At 62.1% G+C, this 16,812-nt stretch overlaps 1 protein-coding gene across 1 annotated transcript; it reads right to left on the bottom strand.

Moving 5' to 3' along the window:
• Window positions 1-411: 411 nt before the first annotated feature.
• FADS3 (fatty acid desaturase 3) lies at window positions 412-14,045 on the bottom strand. The gene is made up of 12 exons (XM_027045942.2): window positions 13,641-14,045; window positions 5,962-6,072; window positions 5,200-5,397; window positions 4,733-4,834; window positions 4,492-4,614; window positions 4,135-4,195; window positions 3,513-3,589; window positions 2,969-3,066; window positions 2,472-2,568; window positions 2,295-2,374; window positions 1,948-2,073; window positions 412-777 (listed from the first exon to the last, which is right to left on the bottom strand). Exons 1-12 carry the CDS (start codon window positions 13,845-13,847, stop codon window positions 726-728), a joined length of 1,332 nt encoding a protein of 443 aa, XP_026901743.1. The 5' UTR covers window positions 13,848-14,045; the 3' UTR covers window positions 412-725.
• Between the last annotated feature and the right edge of the window lie 2,767 nt (window positions 14,046-16,812).

Genomic DNA, 16,812 nt, shown 5'->3' with positions numbered 1-16,812 from the left:
TGGGCGCAAATGCTAAGATGGGCAGGTGGCCCTAGGAAGCTTCTCCCCACAGAAGCTTCGGGAGGCCAGTGCAGGGCGGGGGGACATCCTGGCTTCCCCTTCCTGTGCTGGGTGAGAGGGGGGCGCCTGCAGACGTGGCCCGAGCCCTGGTCTGCCGGACCGGCTCCTGTCCCACCTTGCAGAGGAGCAAAGCGAGTGAACCCAACGTGACGGCCGCAGGTTGCTGGTGAGTGGGTGAAAGGACAGGAAGGGAGGGACCCTCACAGAGACCCGAGCCTGGGCCAGCTGCCAGCTTCCCGACCCAGGGCCACCAGTCTCTCCCCCTGCCCCCCTGCCCCCCCAGCACCCTGATGGCCCAAGTGGCCTAAACTCCTCTCAGGAAGTCCAGCTCCAAGATTCTTGCAGATTCAATACTCCACCGTTTTTCTGTGTTTGTTTTTATATAAAAATAACCGTTTTTCCTAAATTTTTGCTCTAGGAAAACATGCCATGCTGTGTGGCTTTATGTACTATCCCCCTAGCCCTGGTCCTGTTTGGCCAAGAGCCATGGCCTTAGGGCTGCCAAGCAGACAGGTGAGGGGGGTGGTGAGGTGAGGACAGCAGATCCAGAAGGGTGGGCAGGGCCCCCTAGCCCAGGTGGGGGGTGGGGTGGGGGTGGGGGTGGGGCAGAGTAGTCAAGCCTGCCTGGGCCGGCTTGGTGGTCGCTGGGGCCCTGGGTGCCGCCTTCACTGGTGGAGGTAGGCTTCCAGCCAGATGTCGCCAGACTTCTTCAGGGACCTAGGAGGCAGAGGTGGGGTGGGTGTCTTCTCTCACCCCTCCCCCAAGACAGTCCTGCGCGCGTCCCATTCCCCTGGGCCAGGCAGCTGGGGTGGGGGAGCAGAAGGGGAGACTCGGGGAGGGGGCTACACTCTCATCAACTGGAGTAGAATCTAGACCTCGGGTCGGGGGAGACCAAGGCCGGGCAGCAGCCAGCACGGGCCTGTCCCTCTCTCTTTGGTCTCCTTCTGCGAGGCCCTGCAACCCTGGAGCCCGTGTGTAAGGCACGGAGGCTGCCCACCAGGAGCCCGATGACAGGCAGAGGAGCCAGAAATATCAACCACTCGCCAGGAACCCCTGAGCCAGCTCTTCTAATGGGACCCTGCCCAGTGGCAGGGGCTCGGACGACGGGGCTTGGAAGGGTCATGAAGGGGAAGCAGCAAGAGTTCAAACACCAGCATAGAAGGAAGGGCCTGCAAGCAAAGGGAACAGCATGTGCAGAGCGCAGAGGTAGAAGAGCTCTGGCGGGGGGAATCTGACCTCTGCTCCCCACTGCCAAGGCCACCTCCATTGTCCCTCACCCAGACGGCTACAGGGACCCCTGCACTGCTTCTTGCTTCAAATCGAGCCCCATCGGTGCACTCCCGGTCAGGGAATCCAGGTCCCGTGTGTCCCTCCTCCACTCACACCAGCACATGCCTGCCTCACGGCCTTTGCACTGCTGTTCCCGTGCCCCAGATGCTCTTCCCCCCGAGGTCACCACTGCCAACCCTCTGCCCCCCTCCCTGTCTCTGCTTACATGTGACCTTCTTGACTCCACCTACCCTGCCACCCTACTAAAACTCCCAAGTCCCCTCTCCTGCTCCTACTCTTAGGTTTTCTGCTTCCATTTCGCCAAAGCATACCTTCTCTTCCCACAGTTTCTGTAATTTACTTAGTTTAACTGGTTTCCAGATCTGCTAGGCAGGGATCTCGGCCTGTTTTGCTCACTGATGTTATCTATAGCCCTCAGGACAGGGTCTGGGCCCATGGCAGAGGCTGCCCTAAACCCCGGCAGTGTGAAAGAGCCCTGGGAAGGGAGGGCAGGCACAGGCTGAGGACCGAAAGGTGGATCAGACAGGCCTTGAATGCCAGCTCTTGGGCTCAGAGAGCCAGGTGCCCAGGAAGGGGCGCTGAGCGGGGGATCCTTACCCAACGATGTCCACCAGGGCGGTGAGAAAGGGCTTCACCTCATAGTTGAGGCCGTGCTTGGCACACAGCGCCTTGACCAGCGGGGCCACCCTACGGTAGTTGTGCCTTGGCATCGTGGGGAAGAGGCTGGTGGGGAGAGCGTGTGCTGGCACCTGAGGTGACGGGTGACGGAGGGGGCCCCCACCCCACCCATCGCCACCCAGGCCCCCCCCCCCCGCCCCGTTCACCACCTCTCCCCAGCCTCCAGGGAGTCCAGGGCTTATGTCCTGGACTCCCTGGGGAAAGACTAGACACAGGGGCCCCTCATCAGCTCCTGGGCTCAGGACTCACTCCCACCCCACACTCACTGGTGCTCGATCTGGAAGTTGAGGTGCCCGCTGAACCAGTCGATGAAGAGCGAGGGCTCCACATTGCAGGTGGCTGCCAGCTGGCGGAAGTGGGCGGGGCACAGGTGAGAGAGGCGGGCATGGGGGGCCCCCATCCCCCTCACTGGGTCCCTGCCCGGCCCCACCCCTGCTGCCCACCTGAGAGCTGGCCCAGTCCCGGTGCTTCTCATGGCCGATCTCCTTGGGGATGTGGTTCATCTGCGTGATCCACACGAACCAGTGGCTCTCCAGGACCCTGTGAGGGGAGCTCAGGCACTGCCCATGTCCAGCTCACCCCCTGCACCAGACCCGGGCCTTGGCTTCCTCGTCTGCACCATGGGATCACGGGACCCCTTTCCCAGTGGTGTTTAAAGAGGCTGAGCAAAGCAGGGTCCATTGCCAGGCAGAGCTCGGAGCAGCCCTGCTCATGAGGGCGGACATCCATGGGGCTGCTTATAAGCCAGGCCACTTCCTGCAGACCCACTGTCCCTGGGGTCCTGTCACTCGTGTTTCCCAACAACCCAGGGAGGCTGCACTGCTGTCCCCATCCTGCAGATGGGGAAATGGAGGCTCTGACACTGGAGGGCTGTGGTCAGGGTCCCCTGCTGCCTGTGTGTGGCCTCCCCACCTCCCTGCCATCCCGAATCTGGCCATACCTGACAGCGACGAAGAGGAGCAGCGCCCCAGGAACGCCGTAGAAGGGGATGTAGCACAGGAAGAAGCGGGAGTAGAAGCTGGCAGCCCAGAGCAAGTCCTGCAGAGGAGGGTGGAGGAGGGCAGAGGCCCCCGAGGCAGCCGGGAAAGGGAGCTGGGGTCATCCACCCCTTCTGCCTGATGTGCCTCGGAGCCCCGGACGGGTCACTACCCCTCTCTGGGCCTCTGTCTTCTCAGCTACGTAAAAGGACAGGATCCTTGCCCTGCTGGCCTCATGGAAGAGTGTGCAATGGGGGAACCCCTCCCTGGGGACAAGTGCCTGGCAGAGCCGGCCCAGGGGACCCCCACCCCCAGGGAGGGCACCCCGACCGGGAGAGCACCGCGCGCCTCGCGCACACTCGCACAAGTACACACGCATCACAGCCGCATGCGCGTGCACACGCGTGTGCACCCGTCTGCATTCGCGGACGGGGCCTCCCCCTTGTGGCCCACATCCCGCCACCACAACTGCATCCCCTGGGGGGCCTGCGCAGAGCCCCCACTCACCATCCACCGCATGCACACCAGCATGTACGCCAGATTCTCCACTTCAAAGTTCACCAGGGTGAGCAGCGGCGGGCCGACTGCAAGGGGCACAGGAGGGCTCAGGAGCAGGGCAGGGGTGCCAGGCAGGCCAGGCCGAGGGAGTCAGGGAGTGGGGCGGCGCAGACAGCCCGGGAATGCCCGTGGGGCCTGGTGCCGGTCCCATCCAGCCGGCTGACGCTGCGCCACCCACGTGGCCTTGGCCACCCATCTTCCCTTGGCCTCCGAGCCTCCCCGGGCTGGCCCTCGCCCCACCGCCTCCGTGTTCCTCCTGAGGAGGCCAGCCTCCCACGTCCCCTTAAGTCTTCATCCTGGCCACCCCGCCAACCCCCCGGGGCCCTAGGGCTCCAGGCCACTCCGGCGTGCGTGCAGCAAGGAATCCTGAAAACCCCGGGGCAGGGCCGGGTAGAGTGGGCCCAGGCTGCAGGCTGGGGCCAGCAGGGCTGGGAGAGGTGTGCCGGCGCCATAATGAGGGGGTTTGAACAGGTCCGCCCCTGGCCCGGGAGGCGGTGGAAGCAGGCAGGGGCAGACAGGTCCTGGCCCCCCGGCTGTGCCCCCACCTCCAGGAGGACCGAGGGACACTCACTCAGGAAAAAGTACAGATGCTGATGGTTGTAGGGCAAGTATCTGCGCTTCTTCCTGCCGTACTGCAGAGGAGACAGCCAGGGCTGGGGTCAGGGGGCAAGGGCAACCCCGGGTTCTAGCAGGTGGGCCCTTCACCCCCGGCAGGCTGGGAGGTGGGGAAGGGGTGCCCTTTGGGTAGGGACTCAGCGTGGAGTGACAGTGGGGGGCTCGGTCACAGTGACTCAGTGGCTACCGCAGATGGGAAAATGGAGGCTCTGACGACGGAGGGCTGTGGCCAGGGTCCCCTGCCGCCTGCCTGTGACCTCTCCGCCTCCCTGCCTGAGGCCCAGACGAGTGAGTCCACGTCCTTCCCACACACCTCGACCGACGACTCCCCCAGGAGGAAGACGGGCGCTACGGTCACATCCGGGTCTTTGTGGAAGATGTTGGGCTTGGCGTGGTGCTGGAAATGGCGGAAGTTCCACCAGTGGGCAGAGAAGCCCTGCAGGGGACAAGGGGGGCTCTGAGGGCGGGGGCCAGGTGCCTGACCGCGTGGGTGGACCCGGCGGGGCACCCCCAGCTCAGCCCCACGGCTGCCCACCACCCACCCCCACCCTCACCTTCAGCTGTCCCATCACAAACTGCTGGGCCAGGTGGTTCCACTGGGACTTCCGGAAGACGGAGGTATGGCCCAGGTCATGCTGCAGACACCAACACTGAGCCTGGGGAGGGGAGCAGGGTCAGGAGCCGGTGGGAAGGGGCCCCAGGGTGCCCTCCCCGCTCACAGGACGCGGCCGCCGCTCATGCTACATCTTAAGACCCTGTGGGCCAGCTTCCTTTTTTAACTGATGAGGACAACTGAGTCTCGGGAGGTCTACGGGCTTGCCAGTCTGTCATGGAGACTTCTGGTTCCCCGCCCTGAGCTTCCACGGCTCATTTAAAATGCAGCTTGACCTACAGACACAGCCGTCACGGGGCCTCTGGCCAGTCATTCATTCACTCAGCAGGTATGTCCAGAGTGTCCCCACGGGCCGGGCCCCACGTCTACTGGGCAGTTCGGGTGGCGGCAAAAGAATGCTGGAGTCACCTGGGAGGTGGCCAGGACAAGGGCGGCGAGGGTGCTGGGCACCCAGCCCGGGCCGAGGAGGTAGATGGTGAGCCAGGCGAGCACCTCCATGGCCAGGATGTGGCCCAGCAAGAGAGCGAAGAAGGCGGGCTTGGCCTCAAACAACTTCATGTCCTCAGCTGCCTGGCGCAGGGCTCGGAAGTCCTCAACCAGCTGGGCCTGCCACGGCCGAATGGCTGGTCAGCTATGGAAGCGGCCCTCCCCTCCCCCCCTCCCCCTGGGTTGTCCCCGGGAGCCCCCAACAGCGACCCACGCTGCAGCCACTCCCAGTGTCAGGCCCAAGGGGTAGAGCCCAAGAGATGGAGGGGTGAGAGCACCGGCGTGGGGTCTGAGCTGGGGAGCCGGCTGGTGGCCGGGGCTCACCCCGCCAGAGGCGTGGGCACACAAGAAGCAGAGAAAGGCAGAGCTGGGAAAACCCTTAGAGCCCAGTGCTTCAAAACCCTCAGTGTCGATGGGGATGCCGGACCCAGAGCAGGAAGGGGCTAGCCTTCAGCAAGAAGGGAGATGAAACATGGCAAATGCCGGCCCAGCCAGACCCGGGCCTTGGGCTCCTGCGGGCCTCCTACAGCTCTACCTTCGGCTGCTGCCCGGGAAGGGAAGGCAAACCCAGCCCAGGACCCGGGTCCCCCCTGGAGTAATGTGGATGGCGTTGCTACCGGGGATGCTCCCCACCCCTCCAGGCCCCCGCACTGGGGGCTTAGCCTCCACCAGGGCCCCGCTCACATTCTGGGGTCCATCCTGGCTGGGCTCCTCCGGGGCCAGCTCTCCAATCAGCAGGGGCTGCAGGAACTTGCGCACGAAATTGAGGTCCTGGTGGAAGGCGTGGAAGGCATCCTGAAGGAGAGCAGACAGTCAGGTGGATGGAGGGGCAGATAGAGACGGGGTAGAAGGCAGAGCAGACAGATGGAGAAGCAGCTGGTTGTTCAGGGGTCATAAAAAGAAGGCCAAATGGGTCAGCCTTGCCCATTAGCCCTTCCTGGTCCTCCCTAGGCCCTGCGTGCCCTGCCTGGTCCTGCCCAGGCCCTGGGTGCCCTGCCAGGTCCTGCCCAGGCCCTGGGTGCCCTGCCTGGTCCTGCCTGGGCCCTGGGTGCCCTGCCGGGTCCTCCCCAGGCCCTGAATGTCCTGCCGGCTCCTCCCCGGGCCCTGGATGCCCTGCTGGGTTCTCCCTGGGCCCTGAATGCCCTGCCAGGTCCTCCTCAGGCCCCGGGTGCCCCAGGCCCCAGCTGCTTCCCCCAGCACAGGGCACCCTTCTCCAAAAATCAGTCCAGGGCCACACAGACTGGGTTCTCAGGTTTGCAAGGAAGATACATGGTTCAACTCATTTGATTTTAAAAGCAGACGTGGAAACGATGGGTTTTACAAAAAAAAAAAAAAAAATCAAATAAATATGGAACATTCCTGTGATTCTCTGGAACAGGTGGGGGTGGGGATGGGGTGCAATGCAACAGGGGTTGGAAACTCGAGAAAGACAAAGCGCTGGGGTCAAGGACCAGTTAGGAAGTGGCCCAGGCAGCACTGGAGCGTGAGCCAACTCGGATTGCCCAGCCGGGCTCCCTCAGTCTCTCTAATCCGGTCCTGGTGTGCCTGGCTCGTTACTGTTCCCAGCTCTTCAATGGGTCTTTCTCCCTGGACTCTCTCTGAAGGGACTAGTCATCCAGCTGCCTGAACTGTGGAAACACCACGGGGTGGGTGTCCCCTGGGCCTTGGGAAGGTGACTGCTGCGACCAAAGGAAGCACCTTGGACAAAGGCTGACAACAGGGGCCTCCCATCGTTCTCTTGCTAGGGAGCCTACCAGAAGCTGGGCCCCTACACTCACTACCGGGACTTCCCCACAGTCCTGGGAGGAGGAAGCACTTTAGGCCCCTCGGGGCCCCCACCCCCCACCCCCCACGCAGAGGCACCACCTGCAGGATCCACCTGAACGGTCCCCTTTCCTGTTGTCTGCTCTCTTGCTGGCCTAGGGCAGCCCAGAGAGCTGGGGGCTGGGAGGGTGCTGTTTCTGGAAAAACCTAGACTCCCTCCCTGAGCTCCTAAGAGGGGAGGGGGCTGTGTACTACTGATCTCCCCGCCTCTCCGGGATGACCTTGATGGAGGGGCAGGACATTTGGGAGTGAGAAAGTGTGGGGGAGGCTGGCCCCCACCCCAGGAAGCTGCTGACGGGGTGGGGGGTACCCCAGGCTCCTGGGGAGCTAGGAGGGAAGGCCACTCTGGGGCTGGCTGGGCTGACCCCACCCGCTGCGACCTTGAGCGAGTCGACCCTCCAGCTTGGGACTAGACAAAAGAGGGCAAGACCCCGGGGCCTTTCTGGCTCTGGACTTCAGAGCAGTAACTTTTTTTTTTTTTTTTTTTTTTCCCCTTAATTCACCGCTTTCACCCTTTTTAAGTGTGTAGTTTAACGGCACTGAGTGTGCTCACATTGCTGGCCATCCATCACCACCGTGCACTTCTAGAACTTTCTTACCTTCCCCAACTAAAACTCTTGTCTTCATGAAACACCAACCCCCCACCCCCACCCCAGCCCCTGTTAGCCACCACTCACTCTGCTGTCTCTACGAATTGGACCACTGGAGGGACCCCTGATAAGAGGAATCAAACAGATTTGTCCTTTTTTATGCCAGACTAACATGTCACTCAGCATAACGTCTTCAAGCCTCACCCCTATTGTAGCAGGTGTCAGAATTTCCTTCCTTTTTAAGGCTGATGAGCAGGCGCTGGGGAGTTTCCGCTGAAACTCCCTCGTGGCACATGGGGCCCACGCGTGCCTACTGTGGCCACGGCCCCAGGATTTCTTCCTTCCTCTTCCAGTCCTTCTCTCCCAGCCCTTCTTCCCTCTGTGTCTTCTGGGACCACCCTAGCGCCCAGCAGATCCCCGGGGGGGTCCAGGGCCAACTTCCTGGATGCTTCTCCCTGGGTCCTGATTCACCCAGGCCAGGCCTGGAGAAGCACTGATGGACAGGGCCACCCGAGGGCCCTCCAGCCAGGTCTATCCCCTGGTGTGGCAAGGGGAGGTGTGAGCCCCAGAAGGGCTGGCGAGAAAATCCCAGAGCTCGCAGACCAGGCTCCGGCTGATGGGAGGAGATGGGCAGGGCTGTGGCGGGTCCTTGGAAAGCAGGTGGGCTCCCGGGGCTGGTGGGCACCGCTGACCCTATCGCGTTCTCGGCACCAACAAGGTGGGTCGCCGGCCTCAGACCCAAACCTGACGCACCAGCAAATCAGCTCTTGCTGGAATACTTGCTGGGACCAACGGACCAGATCCTCTCTGGGCTACTGCTTAAGGACCCGGGGCCTGGGCAGAAGACTGAGAGAGGTTAAGCCACTTACAAAGAGCACACAGCTCCATTTGATGGCGAGTGGATCAGAACCCAGTCTGACTACAGAACTGGGCTTGTGGCCGCTCCTGGGCCAGAGAGGAGGCAGTGGGTCTCCTGTGTGTGTGTGTGGGGGGGGGAAGGTTGTAGTGGGGGGCCTCACCATGAAGCTGGTCATCATCCCACACAGCCAGGGACCTGGCTGTTTAGCGACTGGACTGTGGGGGACAGGAGGGTGGTCCTGGCATTTCTTGGGGCACTGCAGAAGGCCCCACCCCCACCTACCCCTGGTGCACCTGGAAACATCCTCCCTATGATCCTTCCCCACCTAACAAGGGGAAGGTGGCACTCGGGGTCTCTCACGGGGTCTGGGAAGAGAGCTGGGTGAACCCGCTGGTGGCAGCGACAGGCTACGGTCACAGGAGCGTCCTTAGAGCCTGGCAGGGCAGGGGCTGGATAGCAGGTGTGAGTGAGTGGACAAGAGCCAACCATCCACAGCCAACAAGGCAGGGATATGAACCAGTTTGCTGGAACAGAGGCTCGAAGTGGCAGGGGCATCTGCCCAGGTCAGAGCTTGTCATGACAGAGTCGGGATGCGAACCCAAGCAGCTCTGTGATGTCCACGCCCTGCCAGCCCCACCTCGGTCCCTGGAAAGCTCACAGTGGCTCCCGCCCTGCCCCCATAGCCCGATACAAGCCCCGAATAGCAGCCAGTTGAGGGGTGGGAGTGCGGGGCTCAGCGCCAGCCTGCTGAGAACGGAACCTGAACAGCTACTTATGAGCCACAGACAAGATCGCACTCTCCTCCACTCAGTATTTTCGCATTAGTAAATCAGAAACCGCCCGTGCCCATCTTGTGAGGCTGCGGGGAGGACTGAGTCAGTGGAGGTAAAAGTGCACTTAGAAGGGCCCGGTGTCCAGCTCTGGCCGAGGCCCCGCTGGCCTGATGCGCCCGAATCCACTCAGACTTAGTGGCCTTGGAGGGTGGGCCTGTAGGCGTGAGGGAGGAGAGTGGAGTCCACCCTGCTGGTCGGGCCCTGGCCAGCCTGAGGCTGGGGAACAGACACACGGGATGGGGAACATTTCTGGTCACTCCCCCAAAGAATCGGGAATGTTCCAGCTCAGGAAGGGAATGGAGCAGGGCTGTGGGCGGGGGTGGGGGGGTGGGGGGGGCACTCAGGAGGTCTGGGTCTGTCCTTGCTGCCTCCTTAAGCCTTTGCGGAGGAGGCAGTGGTGGGTTGTGACGATGGGGAGTAGGGGGGTAAGCGTCAAGGGACACCCCAGGAATCCCGCCGCCCCTCCCTCTCGCAGGTGGAAGATGCAGGAGACCCTCGTGCCCAGCACTCATGCTCTTTACCATCCCCTCCCCACATCATTCCTCATCAGAGCCAGTGGAGAAGCACTATCAGTGCATCGTTTTGCAGATGAGGACACTGAGGCACAGCTCCGAACGCGACGCGTCCAACTCGCACCCATGCGGGCGGGGGCAACTCCAGGACAGACCCTCCCGGGAAGCCACCCCTGGTGTGGCTGGTGACGGGCCAGCACACACAGTAGGGCTCCTCCCCCCAGCACCCTTGACTTCCCGAGTCAGCGACCCCAAAGGGGCCATACCCACTGACACTTTCTCCACCACCACTCTCCAGTTCCCTCCTCAAGCCCTGGTTCTCCCTAGCTGTTTTCTGCTATACAGAGTAGCGCTTGGGTGCCCTGGGGAGGAAAAGCAGGACTGCCAGGGTGCCCGGCCCACCTCTGTACCGTGTTCCTGCCCAGCACTCCCCCAGGGGGGAGCTGGGCACTGTGACTACCCTGGGAAGGGGCCTGAGTGGGTGGGGACATTACAGAAACCACCTACGGAGCCCGGAGAGGTCACACTTCATGGGGAGTGGCCATCGGGCAGCAGGGTTTCCAAGGCAGCCAGCGAGGTGGGAGGAAGCCTGAGCGTGGGCTCTGGGGCCAGGTCATCTGGGTTCATGGCCAGCCCCTCTCTGAGGCCCCACCCTCACTCTGAGGCCTGGGATATACCTCACTTCCCCCCAGCTGCTACCCAGACACAAGTCCCACCCTCCAAGCCCAAGGACCTGATGCCCTGCCCTTTGAGGGCCCCAAGAAGGTCCCTTCGCATCACTCATATTCAGCCTGTCTCCTCATCTGCAAAATGGGCGAACACTCACACCCGCTTTCTTTCAATCGGTTGTTGTCTGAATGCCACACCATAGCCGCTCTTGCCTTCTGCCCTGGCCATGCCTGCGTTTCGGAGCCCAGGTGAATGGCCACCTCTTCTGAGTGACCTTACCCGGGACAATCATCCCACCATCTCTTCCCTTAGCCTCCTGCCTTTCTCCAGGAAGGCTCTGTCTTCCCTAGGGATCCTTTTAAATGTATATCAGATTCCCCTGGCTTCCCCGCTCTGCCCTCCAAAGATCCCCTTAGAATAAACCAAAGTCCCGCTTCCAAGGACACAGAAGCCCAGCCAACTCCTGTCACCTCTGGACCTTGCTGCCTGCCCCCTCCCAGCCGCACCATACCCTCACTGTTCCTTGAGTACCGTCCCACTTCTGAGCTTTTGCTCTAACTTCCTCCTTGAGATGTTTTGTTCGCAGCTGGATCTTCAGAGGTTAGAGCAGAGTTTGGTGGCTAGGACCTGCTCGCTGAATATCTGCTCCTGGGTTTACTGATCCAATAATTGCAGAATGAACGAATGGAAAAGCCGGTGAAGTCACAGGGTAGCGTGGGGTTAAGAAGATGGGCTATGGATTCAAATCTCAGACCCACCACTTAATTTCAAGTCACTCTGCTTTTTTGAGCCTCAGTTGTCCCATCTGTAAAGTGGGAAAAACCAGTAACAGTACCTGCCTCCTAGGGGTATCCTGGGGATTAAAAGAGAGCATCCATAAGTCAAGTGCTAAACCTGGAGCCTGGCACAGAGCAAGTACTCAGTACCCAGCCCTGGTATACTTCTGGTCAGCAACAGCCAGGCCTCGCCCCTCCCTGGCTGCCTCCACTAGTCTCAAGCCGCCTATGACTCTTAGAGAAACCTGGCTAGGGGCCCAGAGCACTCTCCCCAGGGTACCCAGTTTTGTATCCCAGGATGGCCACAGGCTGACTTCATGGCACAGGAACTCTGGGAATTTCCTGGCAGGAAGGCTTCTGTTGCCTGGACATGAGAACAGCTGATGGGCGGCTGGGGCTAGTGAGAGATGGCCTCAGGAACACAGCCCCGGCATGACAGCTGCCCCACCCCTACCTGCACTCCAAGGCCTGGAATGGGCGCCTGGGGGCTGGGCCTGACCACACACAGCAGTGGGCCGGTCTATAATCTGTCCATCTGTTTGCAGGACATGCTCACACTTATCAGCCAGCAACGTATACCGACCAGGAAGGACTACTCCATGGGCAGGCCTGGGGCCACAAAGTTGAAAAGGCAGGGTCCTGCCCACAGCTGGCTCACTGTCTGGCCCAGCTCTCCCCTCTTTACAGATGAGGAAACTGAGGCTCAGAGGAGTGACGCCTGGTTCAAGGTCACACAGAGTCTCCACTGGCAGAGCCAGGACCGAGCCCCAGGGAGCACACAGACTGCTTCTCTGGAAATGGGCAACAGACCTTACTGGTGATGAATCAGTAAGAAACCTGCCAGATGGAGGTCTCAGAGTCAAGAGATAAGCGTCTGATGGGGTTCCCTTGTGAGAGGCCCCCCAGCACCGGCCTGGGCACCAGACAGGAAAGAGCATTGAGAAATGCCCTCCGTCAGCCTTTCCTCTCGCCTGCCTCCATTCTGCCCTTCAGCTCCGAGGTTGAAATAGGCCCGAGCACGCAGCCACAGGATCCCTCAGGGGTGGCGAGGGCACAGCCAGCTGAGGGGGAGGGGCAGCAGCACCCCAACCGCCCCATACCCCGGCAGAAATGCATGCGCGTCCAACCGTGCACACGAATGCGTGCAGCGCTCACACGCATACAGGCCTGTGCGTGGCCACCCACTTGTTGGCCCCTAGTCGTCTTCAACTCCATGGCCACCACCCGGCCCGTGGACAAGTCTGTCAGTGTCTAGCCTTTCAGGAGGCTTCTGCCTCTAAACCCTTGGCTTCTTAGAGGGGAAGTGGGGAAGAGGGACCTTTCCCTTAGAGTCTTTGGAGACTGTCCAACCTGGCAGTCCTGGTAAACAGGACCTCCCGGGACAGGACACACTCTTCTGCTGCCGAAAGTTCTGCCACTTAGGGATTCGTCTCCTGGAATCTTGAAGATTCCTGGTACCCGGTGTGGCCCATCTCGAATGTTCGACGGTCAAGGCAGAGCATCGTGGTCTCTCCAGACAAGGGATTGCTGGACCACGGGAAGGGGCTGGTGAGGAGGCTCCCTGAACAGGCTACTCTACCACTGGGCTCCGGCCAGATGCTCCCACTGGACCGGGTCACAACCCTCCTTGGCAAGACATGTCTAGACATGGGCTGGGAAAGGGAAGTCGGGGTTCCCAAGGGTCAGTCTATTCCTGGGGTGACTGTGCTTCCCGAGGAGGCCCACCCAGCCTGGCTGGCAAAGTTCTCCCACGTGCAGCTGCCAGCCCAGGAGAGGTGAGTCACTGCCCCTCAAAGCAGTTTACAGCAGCGCTTGGGAAAGCCACAGACCTCTGGGCACTGCCCAAGCTTTACTGCCCAGCCCCCAGCCTCTGGTGGCACAGCCTTGCCAGTCCCCTGGGGACCCCACCCTACCCCTGGCACTCGGCAGAAGCAACCTGGCCTGGGGGACCCAGAACAGAGAGAAGCTCAGAGCAGCAGGGAGGGCTCACACTTCGGGCCGGCTAGTCGGCCATGGCACACCCACCTCTGAGAGCCCCTCACTCCCCCTACAGACCCGCTCCAGCCCAGCCCCCACCCCGTCCATGGCCGGGTGTGCAGGTCCTCCGCGCAGGGACGTGGCCTCCTCGGCCCACATCAGGCCCTGGCTTGTCCATCCCAATTCTGGGTCAGCGAAGAGTATCAAGGGTCAGCGAAGAGTAGAAAGGATGCCAGATCGTGCAAGCAGAGCGGATCGCAGTGCCCACGACCAGGCCCCAGCGAGCTCCAGGCTCCAACCCGGCCAGCGGTGGGCTTCCTTACCGTGGCGTCCTCAGCGCCGTGGTGGCCAATGAGGCGGCTGCCCCCCGGGTGCCGTTGTGCCCAGCGGCTGATGTCGTAGACGCGACGCTCGATGACCAGCCACTTGTCGCCCGGGAGGTTGTGCGGGCGGATCTGCTCCCAGCGGAAGGTGGGCAGCGGCGCCCCCGGCTGCGCGGGCCCCCGGCCGGGCTCCCCGACGTCGCCCATGGCCCCGTGCAAAAGCCCTCGGCCCCCCCGCCCCCTGCCGGTACCTTTCCGAGGTCCGACAGAGACCCCGAGGGGAGCGAGTCGCGTCCCCGGGGGCGTCCTCCGCTGCCACCCGCTCCTCCGCGGCCCCGCCCTGCCGCTGCGGCCGCCGTACGAGCGTGCGCCTGCCCGGCTCCCGGCGCAGGGAACTTTTCCCTCCCTTATAACCGCGCTGACAGCGCTCGCCTCGCCTCCTCCCCTCGCTCGGCCCCGCCGGCCCGCCCCGCGCCCGCTCCAATCCCCGCGCAGCGCCTCGGCCTCCATTGGCTGCGCGGCTCTCCGGGCCGGCGAGGGCGGTGTCTGGGGGGGCCCGCCCCGCCCGCGGGGGCCGCGGCCACCACGCCCGGCGCTGCCGGGGGTGTCGTCCGCTCCCGGCCCCGCGGGTGGGGCGGGGGACACGGGAGAGGGACGGGGACTTTACACCCTCGGCCGGCGCCGCGCGTGCCCTCGGGGCCCAGGTCTGCGCCGGCGGCGCTTGGAACGACAGTCTGCGCACACGGGGTTTCGAGCCACGCGTCCTGGAACGTTAAATCCTGAGCGCACAGAGGTGGGGACGCTACCTCGAGGCGACTGTAAACAGCTTTCCGCCAATCGGGGCGCCCCAGCGGCGGGGCGACGAGGCCGCCGTCGGGGCTGAGGATCGTGGCCGGGCCAACCCGCCCCACGCGGGGGCCGTCTGCGGGGGCCGTTGGAACTGCAGGGTTGGGATCCCGAAGGGTGGCCGGTGGCGTGGAAGGGGAGAAGGGGGCACCGGAGTCGGGGGCGGGGCGCTGGCATTCACGGGTGCTCTGCTGGATGGCTTGCCTGTTACAGTCCCCTTCCCCCGCTTTTGGCTTAAATAAATTCAAGTCCTTTTGAGGGTGTAGGGGGCTCCCCAAATTACTTTGTAGGGTTTTTTTTTCTTTTTTTTTGAGATAAAGACACCTGTTCCTAAAAGCGAAGCGTTCACACGCAACGTGAAATGAAATCAGGCTGAGGTTATGAGGCAGGGTAGCGGGTATCAAACTTGACCGCATCAGAATCATGGGAGAGCTTGTCATGACAGGCCGGCTGGGCTCACCCGCAGAGTGGGATTCGGCAGGGCAGGTCTGAAGGCAGAGGACTGCATTTGGAACGGGTTCCAAGGGTGGTGATGCTGATGTGCTGGCTCAGAGAATGCACTTTGAGAACACTGAGGGTATTTCTCTTGTAACTTTATTTTTTAATGTTTATGTATGTTTTGAGAAAGAGAGAGACACACACACACAGTGTGAGTGGGAGAGGGGCAGAGAGAGAGGGAGGCACAGAATTCGAAGCAGGCCCCAGGCTCTGAGCTGTCAGCACAGAGCCTGACTCGGGGCCCGAACCCACAAACCGTGAGATCATGCCCCCAGCTGAAGTCGCACGGCTGAGCCGCCTGGGTGCCCCTGATACACTAACTTTTTATCTTGGTTTCACAGTTTGTAGGATATCATGATAGCTGGAATTTGTGGGGCAGGAGGCCAGGCTGCCAAGAAAGGCTGAAGGGGCTTCTGGGTTCTCCTTGGTACCACCAGACCTCTATTCGGTTGCCAGGACAACCGGTCAGGCCTTGCGGTCACTATGGCCCTGGATGGCCTGAGCACCGACTCCTCCTTGAACCGCCTCCCTGAGCATGCGTGCGTGTTGGGGGCCGGGTGGATAGAGGTGTGTGGCTGGCGGCTGAGGTGGGAGGTGACAGCAGAACCCTACCAGGTTTGCACAGAAGCACCAGGATAGCCGAGGCAGGCTCTTAGGGGACCTGAAGCTCCCGCACCCAAATCCAGCCGCCCCCCAGGGGCATGGCCCCCCACCACCACCGCATCTTTAGCAGCCCTCCATGTTCCCCTAATGCTGACCCCTTCCCCCACCCCCCTGGTCTCAGCCACGTGCAAGGCAGCTGGGGGACTGGAGTGGGTTGGAACCTCCCCTTGCCCCAGCTGCCCCCAGAGAGGTGAGGAAGATGAAGGCCTGCACAGGGTCCCCAGGAGGTAAAGCAAAGACAGGGCTCAGGACAGTGCCACCCTTCCAGCCACTTTCTCCCAGCAAGGAGAGAGAGGTCGTGGAGCTCCCCTGCCCCCTGTGGCTGTGGTCCCCTAAGGCCTGAACTGGGGGTCTCTCCCTCATAACCCAGCCAACAGCTTCCCACGTGTGATTTCTCTGCAGGCCTCGAGGCTTCCATCGGTGGCTTCACCACTCCAGGCTTCCACTCAGGGGACTTTGCAACGCTCCTAAAATCACGGGGTCTGGGAGAGCTTGAGACTCCATGATCCCAATCCCCACACCCTCCATGTCAGGGCATCTCGAAGCCTCTCAGACCACTTGGAAAGGGAGAGGCTCCACTTGGCGTTCCTGAGCTGCCATTGGGCCACTGCCAGGCCCTGGGTTTAGGCAGGGGGAGGGGAGAATTAGCTGAAAGACAAGGGAGGGTCTGGCCAGCTGCAGCATTTTGGGGGGAGGGTTTTTGTGCTTGTGCTTGAGGTTTGAGGGGAGCCCCTCGAACCACTGGCTGGCCCCTGTCCCGGCCCCTATGGGGCCTCTCCTGGCACACGGGCCTCTCGTGGGACACACTCGCATCTCCGCCCGCTGTGGAACCACCAGCCACTGTCCTAGAGCCCAGTGAGACTCGGGCAGGCCAGCGGGCAAATTTACCCCCAAAAGCTCTGGGCCTACCGGCAAGAGCAGTCACCAGGCCCAGGCACGTGCTCGGTGGCAGACACAGGTCAGAGCTTTGCAACTTGGCTTTGAGTTAAAGTTCACCACACCGTGGGCTTGGGGACCAGGCCCGGGACACAACTCTTCGGCGAAGGGTGCAGTCTGAGGGGGCCAGGGCCACAGAATCACGTACGAGCTGTGGCCCCACCAGCCATGAAAGTCTGTCCCTGACGGCGTCGCTATAGCACAGGCTCCTCCGAAGGTCCCTGAGTAA

The sequence above is a fragment of the Acinonyx jubatus genome, chromosome D1 (genome assembly GCF_027475565.1).
Source record: "Acinonyx jubatus isolate Ajub_Pintada_27869175 chromosome D1, VMU_Ajub_asm_v1.0, whole genome shotgun sequence".
NCBI lineage: Eukaryota > Metazoa > Chordata > Mammalia > Carnivora > Felidae > Acinonyx > Acinonyx jubatus.
The sequence above is the reverse complement of the archived record's forward strand: the minus strand, read 5'-3'. Positions and strand labels throughout refer to the sequence as shown.

What these genes read in the sequence shown, in the direction of transcription:
- FADS3 (XM_027045942.2), bottom strand. Translation starts at nt 13,847, where the DNA reads ATGGGCGACGTCGGGGAGCCCGGCCGGGGGCCCGCGCAGCCGGGGGCG. An exon ending in GCATCTGTACTTTTTCCTGA is followed by an intron (nt 3,590 to 4,134) that starts GTGAGTGTCCCT and finishes TGCCCCTTGCAG; the next exon opens with TCGGCCCGCCGCTGCTCACC. An exon ending in AACTTCCAGATCGAGCACCA is followed by an intron (nt 2,074 to 2,294) that starts GTGAGTGTGGGG and finishes TCTCCCCACCAG; the next exon opens with CCTCTTCCCCACGATGCCAA.